At 42.3% G+C, this 8,450-nt stretch overlaps 1 protein-coding gene across 1 annotated transcript; it reads right to left on the bottom strand.

Moving 5' to 3' along the window:
• Window positions 1–1,052: 1,052 nt before the first annotated feature.
• Window positions 1,053–8,448, bottom strand: AMER2 (APC membrane recruitment protein 2; the record flags this gene model as incomplete). The annotated part of the gene is made up of 2 exons (XM_023520609.1): window positions 1,053–8,057; window positions 8,436–8,448. Coding segments are annotated over 2 exons (894 nt in total), but the record flags the coding sequence as incomplete, so codon positions are not given.
• Between the last annotated feature and the right edge of the window lie 2 nt (window positions 8,449–8,450).

Below are 8,450 nucleotides of genomic sequence, written 5' to 3' on the forward strand. Positions count from 1 at the left end.
CACAATGATACATATGCACAAAATGGAATTATATCAACAAATATACAAAATACCCAAAATAAAATATTTACAGGTTTAAAAATATAAACATTGGTTTATCTATCCCATTAAATCATTAGAGTGGAGAAAGGAGGAAAGACCCTATTGCTATTTAGAATCTTTTTTTAAAACAAGTTTTAAAAACATAGAGTAGTTCTGGGAGACAATTTTTGATGTTTGGGGGGAATTTAACATTCTATTATAAAAATAATATCTATAAACCTACTAACAATTTTCCTCCTGTGCACAAAAATAATACAGCCAAAAGCTTGTCCTCAAAGACATGCCTGACTTTCAGGAAAACTAATTATAGAAATGGAGTTTCTCATTTGGGTTTTCTTTCAAATAACCTGCAATTTCCCACATTACACTGAGATATTTCATACAAAGAACTTGGGCAAAACCCGAAGTTAGCAATGAGCCTGGTAGGTAGCTGGAGTCAAGTAAAAAAATGACAGGGATTTACTTTGCCTATAACATCAAAACCATTTTCCCTGATATTCTTGATAAAAACGCCACTATCAGATCCTCCATGTTCAGCTGGATTTACCCTGGAAACAATGAACACATTATATATTATCTTGTTCGTTTCTCCTCCTTTATGTAGAAGTAACCATGTAATGGGAGATAAACAGTTGTGCTATAGATATTTCAGAAGGTTCACAAATTCCTTTAGGCTACCGAGGGCCATTTTGCATGTTAGCGACTGTTTACTGTGTGTCTACTCTATGCCCCTTTGCAATTTGACCAGATATATTTTTTAGTATTTCTGTTGTAGTTTATTAAATGATCCAGGTAAGTATCTTTTATAGGTCTCCAATAACCGGCAACCTAGGTTATATTTCATTAAAATTGTTAACTTCTCACATAAAGCAGAAAGTTACTCTACCCAGTTATTGAATAATTTCCAAACATTACCCCAGTTTACAATTCAATAGCGTGACCACCTTTTATTGAAATGTTCCACCGCATCTCATTAAAATGAGGTCCAAAAAAAAAGGTGGGTTTTTTTGTTTTTTTTTTTTTTACCAAGCGTAGCTAGCCCATATATCAGTAAAATAACCTCACTAATTGTCACTGTGATGCCATTTCAAACCAAATTTCCCCAAATACTGAGAATGGCAAATACTGAGAACGGAATGAGAGTGGAAGACAACTCAAGTTGCAACCTGCTGGATTCACTATTGAAATTGCTTTTGATTTTATGATTGACAAGGCAGGTGTCAGATTATAAGATCTGTACGTGGATCTGCTAGTAGGGAACTCTAACTGGTGAATACAGTCCAAAATGTCGACTGGCCCAGGTGAGAAATAAACCTGCTGGACTCTGAGATCTCCCTGTTAGACCCGCAGGTATAAAACCACCAGGTAACTTTTTTTTTAAAAAGTTCACTTTTAATTAAAATAGTCGTCATTTTAACGGTATTCACAATCATAAAAAATCTGGTTTGGCTCTTGTGGTTCAGAACTTTAATCAGTTTCTAACTTAAAACAAGTTATAGAAAAATTGAGTCCTATGGCTAAAATGAAAGATTTATAAATTAAAGCATGAGTTATGGGGTTAGATTTCTGGTTCGAATTCTGTCCATTACTTAGTAAATGGGTAAGATATTTGGACAAGATATTTCACCTTTGCGAGCATCATTTTCTTCCTCTGTAGAATGGAGCCAAGAGCCACCTTGCTGGAGAGGACAGTGGAAAAGAAAGCACAGAGCACCATCCCGGCACGGAGCAAACACCCATTTTGTGTTAATTTTAATTTAATATAAAATACCCAAATTCATGATGACATACTTATAGGTGTTCCATAACTGTTAGTTGCATGAATTACTGAATCAGAAAATATAGGCCGGGGTTCAATGGCTGTAGACAGAAGGTAGGACACTGTACTTCTGAAAGAGCCAGGAGTGTATCTCTAACGTTGGGAATTGTTTCAAAGCAAAGGATCACTCAACTAGTTCTTATCCAAACAAATTACACAGAACACGCAGAACAAACGTACCCCGGGCTTACGGTGGAAAAACAAGTGATACGTGCTTGGAATGACTGACATCTTATCAAGGAAGAAGTGTCACCATGACAACAGAAGAGGTTTCTGTCCATACTTTTGATGGTGTGCCCCAGAGGGAGGAGACACCTCCACAGGAAGGCAGGTTTCTGCCTACTAATCGCACAACAGGGGCAGGTTTCTCTGTCCGTGACGTGAGCGCCCTCGTCTCAGACACAAAACCAACTTCCGGCTTCATGACCTGAGTTAGCTTTTTTCCTATTGAAAGAGAGCTGGTAATAACATTAAACAGTTCTTAGCTCTTGAATTATCATAAGTCATTGAAGAGTTTAGATCCCCGTCCCAGGGATTAGAAGAAATGGCAGGGATGGGGTGGGGTGGAATGGGATAGAAACAAACAAAAAAGACGAATTAAAGATGTGATATTAAGGAGACAATATTACCTAACCCAGATGGCTCTTAAGAAGCCCGAGTAAATCTTTGTGAAGCTCCTAGCAGTCACCAGCACTTAGTAAGTACTCAACTCATTAACGAACGTTAGTCATTGTTATAATTACTATTTTTAGAAGAAATCGTGTAGCCTAATCCATATTGCCCTCATTCAGCCTCACCCCATTCTGCTCCACCCCACAAACCATAGGCAACAAATACAAAAACAGGTAGGTAAAGTAAAATAAAGTTGCTTTTAATGAATATTAAATCCAATTACAGGATAGCTATGTACGAAGTCCATACTGAACAGGTTTTTATGAAGTATTAGATACCGTATTTGCCCCATAAATATGTGCCGCATTGGATTAAAGTAAATATCAGTCATAAAATGGGCCCAGTTTCAGTTCTGGAGATTTTGGGACTATTTTAATCTTTCTTTTTTCAATTTGAGAAGGAACTCCTTTCCATAATCGTGAAACTATCATTCTGAATCACTCTTTAAAAACATATGTGCAATGAGATAATAATATTCCTCATAAATGGCTATTGTTGCAACAAGTTGTCGCCTTTAAACTATTATCACAGTGAAAAGGCTTTGCAAAGCCATCCACGAAGCCATCAGAAAGTCTTCGGAGCGGGACAGGGTGGCAGGCTCAATCACTACCCTCGAGGGAGACCACACTGGCATGTCACTGGACACTATTACCATTCTTCCCACTATGAAGTAAATGCTTGCCTCCTGCTTTCCCACACAGACTACATTAAGACACTAGTCTGCCATACTAGCCTTTTGGTCTCAAACTGTTTTATAAATATTTTCGCATAATGAATTGAAAATTTCTAAGTGAGAACCGTGTTGTCCGTGCCTTGGTCTGCCTGGAGAAGGGGAAGAGAAGGCAGGCTGGGCTGAGGTATCTGCGTTTTCCCTCTCATCTCATCCGGGAACTTTTAATCGGCCATTCTCAGTAGTGATAAGAGGTGACCGTGATCCCTTTTCTTCCTTATGTTTAAGAGCATAAAGCTCCTGAATTAACTTCATAACAGCGATAAGGGAAGCAGAGTATATGTGAATGTACTAGAACCTGTCTCAGTTGCAGCCAAGCGCAGGGGGCCCAAGTCCAGACAGCCGTCATTCAGGAGAGAAATCTAGAATGACTACAACAAACAGGAAATGAGGTCCGCCAGGCGAATGTCAGAATATGCTACATCATGAGAAGGGTCGCATTACAGGCCTCTGAGGGCACTGAGCAAACACGAAGGAAACTAAGGGAGAGCACGTTAAACTCCATTACTCAAGTCTCCATACAAAATTAAAGAGTCTCTGAAAATTAATCGAAGTCGTCAATAACGAAAAACTCTTAGAAAGTTCAAAGAACTCTTGATACCTAATAGAGCCTTTTTACCTCTATAGCTGTGTAAGCAAAGGGCTATTTGACTATTCGTTTACATGCAAATACTTGAAAACTACTTCTGAGATTAATGAATAAACCCTTTAAACTCAGTAAGTCATCACCTTCAAAGATGTTAAATGCTTTGTACTTAAGTAGGCAGATAATTCCTGGGAAATGTTTCTAAAGGAAATCCTTAACGTTCTACGGTCTATTGTTGTTATTAGGTGAAATAATAAAAACCTATTTCCTCTAGCGATTATTCAGAAGCTGCAGTAAAATTTCTCCCTTTTGGCACTAAGGGAAGAACGAAAGCATAACCACCATCAGCACCGAGCAGAGTTACACTGTCTGTGTCATGTTGACATTAAAATCAGGCCGTCTTTGTGCAGAGCTATTAAACTGACTGATATATTCAGGGCACACAATTGATTTGACTTTTTTTTTTTTCCCAATTTGGCCAGCTCGTTGACTAAAGGGGCTTAATCAACCAAGTATCCCAGAATCATATATAACACAGGAAAAGTGTCATCACCTCATATCCAACCCTGTCCTTAAAAAAAAAAAAAAAAAAAATCAGGAAATATAGCCGAATTAGGTAATGGGTTAATAATAATTGAAATGGAAATCTATCAAAATTCTAAACTACACTCTGCATGAACATGAAAGGGCAAAAGTAGCTCCCGACAGAAAAACAACCAGGATCCCTAGTCTACGGTTGTATAACTGGTTAATTGACAGGCAAGAGGAAATTAAGGCAAACTTTGCCGACATTTTCCTTACTTCTATAAAGACACAGCACAGTGGTGTCGATGCAGAAATAAGCCTCAAGTCTGTGAAAGCAAAGTTTGTTCCAGGGCTTACAAAATAAGTAGATAGATTGCTTTTACTATTGCAAGAGTCTCATCAGTATTTCGGCTATCTTAACTTTCCTGGATAATGGAACAAATGAACAAACAACTTTGTCACGGATACAGGCAGAGGAGAATATAACCTTTGCAAGAAAATGCGCAAGAAGAAAATAAAGATGCTTTGTTTTACAGTTGGGAATGAAATTTATGTTCTTTACCAAGGGAAAATGAATGCATTTTGAGTCTAAATAGCACTATCAGTGTTAAATCCAATTTAAATCCCTTTCTCAAGACACACATAATTTCTAAAATACTTCCAAGTTTATAGGAGACGCCTTTGTCTGTTAGTTTGCGCACAGCTGAGTGCATGAGCACGTGTGAGTGTGAGTCGCTTTATGAATTCCTAGTGGTGTATTCAGAGTGCTTAAGGCCATGTCTGAGTAAGGGACCTCATTTATAGACATAAGGAAATTAAATATTAAAACATTACTTTGAAATAACATTAGGGTCTGGCATAATGCAATAAAAACCAGTAATCTGACTAATAAAGAAATTCGGCAAATCTCTACCACCTCTTTTAATTGAATCACTGCAAATTTAAAATGGGGAACAACCTGCTTTGTGCCACTGGCTCAAATCTGTTTTCCTCGGATGTCTATTTGTCACTTCTCTCATATTATGAAAATAGGTTTTTCTATACTTAACTTTCATATGCTTATTCTTTCCTTTATAAAAAAAAATAAGAAAACAAACTTAAAAAACGTGTAATATCAGTTCATTGCTTAGGCAACCTCTCTGGAAAACAAGAGTTATAAAGAAGTGTTTATGTCATTTACACATGTGTATTTCCCTTGAATATATCTAATAATCATGATACTATGAATCACATCCTAGCTTATGAGCGCTGGTCTTTTGATTAAATACACTGAAGTAAGTGCATTTCAGACGATATTACAGAATCATTAGACACTAACAGCATTCTAGGAATGCTTCGGTTAATCGTTCAAGCTATCCAGGCGCATGGGAATCCTTTCTGAAATAAATGCTTCACCACAAATAATAGAGAATTTGAACACAAAGTCAGCCACTTTTCAGAAAAAAATATTGGCATATAGTGTTTACATAAGCTTGCCAGTGTCATGTTCTGAACATCATACCTATCTCAGCCATAGGGTTATAAAGCAGAAGTCAAATGGCATGAGAAACAATATTTTTCTATTGTTCTTTGTTATGTGTTCCTCATTTTGGACTCCTCACCTTGAGGGATGGTAGAATTCACAAACTGTCAGAATGAATGTGAAATCTCTGAAAACCAAGGTTGGGGGTGAGAAACAAATAGACTCTTAACCCAAGACAAGGCAGAACCATTGCTCTGAAACATCAGCACAATAGATTTTTTTTTTTTTTCCTGCATCTGGTTCTGGCAAAGAGAACCCAGAGAACACAAAACAGAATTGCTTCAAGTTATAGCACATAAAAGAACATCAGTGGTTTGGGGACAGTTTCTGTATCTAGCTATAAAACCAGATTTTAAACTCCAGGTTACAGACAGATTATAAAACATTAACAGCAGCATAAACTGTAAAATATGCATTATCTACACATGAAAAGGTGACTGCTTATAAATGCTAAAATACTGGGTCTATGGGCATTTAGTGAAATCTTTCCCCAATCTTGATTTCTGCTCAGGGTGGGAAAACAAAACAAAACAAAACAAAAAACAAAAAAAAACCCTGCTCTGCTGAGCGTTTTATTTCTCCCCAAATGATCTAAACCAACCGAACTAAAACTCTCCTTTCTTGTCCCAGTGGTAGATATTTACCTATTTGCATACCTAGCAACTGAAAGAAGGCAAATTTTCAGCCAATCAATGATGCCCTCTATCCATCAGGTAATACCTGGCTCCTTCAGCTTGGCCGTAGGTGTTTTCCACACAGTGATACAGCAAAGGGTCTTTTTTTTTTTTTTTTTTTTTCCTCCTGGAAGGGGAAAAAAGAAAAAAGGAAGGAAGGAAAGAAAGTATCATGGAAGAGGAGGATTCCTCTGGTTCTGGCAAAGGTTCCTCCAGGCCCTCTGGACCCTGGCACAGCCACATATGGTGTGATGCTTACTTGGGTTTGGTTAAATCCTGTTTTCTGCAAAGGCAAGTAAAGGTGACTTCCCAGCGTTCGGTGCATTAAAGAAAAAGGAAAGGAAAAGAAAAAATTTTTTTAAGATAAAAAAGAAAAAAAAAAGTGCTTGAAAATAACCTTCGGAGACTTACGTGGGGAGGAGAACCCCATGTGTGGCATCCCCTCTCCAGTGTCCCCTGCCGCAGCTGGCCACAAAGACCTCCCCAGGTCGGTCTAGGCTCTGGAGCAGGGGCAGTCCTAAAAAGCCTTTCTTTAGGGGAAGCAGAACTTGTTTTAGTGGTTTCCAGGGCAAGTTGTATTCCTTGACGTGTGGTCGGCCGGAGACCTCACACCTTTTTGGCGCTGTCGTGGCACGCCGCGGCCCGGATGGTGGCCCCAGCCAAGCCCCGGGTGCTGGCCCTGCGGACCAGCACTTTGGACACCGGGATTTTGGTTCTGGGCACCTCACTCCTGGCCGGTTGCGGGTGCACCACAGGATGGCTGGATGGAAGGTTCGCGAGGTGCTTGACGCTGATGGGGATCTTAGAGTCCTTCGGCAAACTGCCCGGTGTCCGCAGGGGACAGGTGATGGTGACGGGAGACACGGGCTTTAACCGGGACACGCAGGACGTCTCCTCGTTGGCGGGGAGGGCCGCCGGGCTTCCGTCTGCATCCGCGTAGAGGTCGTAGAGCGCGTCCCCGCTGTCGCTGTCCCGGGGGATGCCCGCCTTCTTGCCGCGGCTCGGGCCGTCTTCCTCCGGGCCCGGCGTGGTGGAATCCCAGTAGCCCTCGTCACTGTTGGGGACGCCTTCCTGCGGCTCCTTCTCCGGGCGCTTAGGCTCCTCCTTGGGTTGGAGCTCGATGGGAATCCGGTTGAGCCTCCTGCGCTTGACCAAGGACGCGTCCTTGGCCGCTTCTGCACACCTGGCGTCTTTGGCGGCCTCGGGCACCACCTTGGCATCCAGTGCCGCCGCCGCCGCCGCCGCCGCCTTAGCCGCTCCCTCTTGGGGCCCTTGTCCTTGGTCCTCGGTCTGGGAGAGCATGTCCCAGAATTCCTGGAGATAGGTGTCGTCCACCTCATCCGGGCTCGCCATCTCCTCCCCGCCTCCTTGGTAGGCCACCACGCTGGGGTTCTTTTTAGAGAGAACTGGCTTGCCTGGCCCGGGGGCATGCTTGTCACAGCTGGGACCTGCCTCGTCCTCTTGGTCTGCAATAATATCTCCACAGCCTGTAAGAGAGTCAAAGCTTTTCAGTGAAGTCACGTCAGAAAACATCAAACAAATACGATCGGCCGACGGGTCTGAGGGTGGATCGACAGAGGCAAGGTCAGGGACGGCGGAGGCGCGGCCGCTGCCACACTCGGAGTCGACAAGGGGGACAGTCTTTATCTGAACGTCACCTGTCCTGGAAGCATCCTCGGCCGTCCGGACCTGCCCAGCGCCCAGCTCGGGGGGTGCCCGGGGCTCGTCGGCGCGCCGATGCCCCGAGGCGTCCTCTCCCTGGGCGCTGGTGGCGTTAGGGACCCCGGGGCTCTCGGCCTCTCGGCAGGGGGCCACTTCGGCGCCATGGACGGAGGCCGGCCCCGGCTCTCCCCCTCCGGGCTCACCTGCAGGGTCCGGCG

This window comes from Pteropus vampyrus, unplaced genomic scaffold (assembly GCF_000151845.1).
Source record: "Pteropus vampyrus isolate Shadow unplaced genomic scaffold, Pvam_2.0 Scaffold272, whole genome shotgun sequence".
NCBI lineage: Eukaryota > Metazoa > Chordata > Mammalia > Chiroptera > Pteropodidae > Pteropus > Pteropus vampyrus.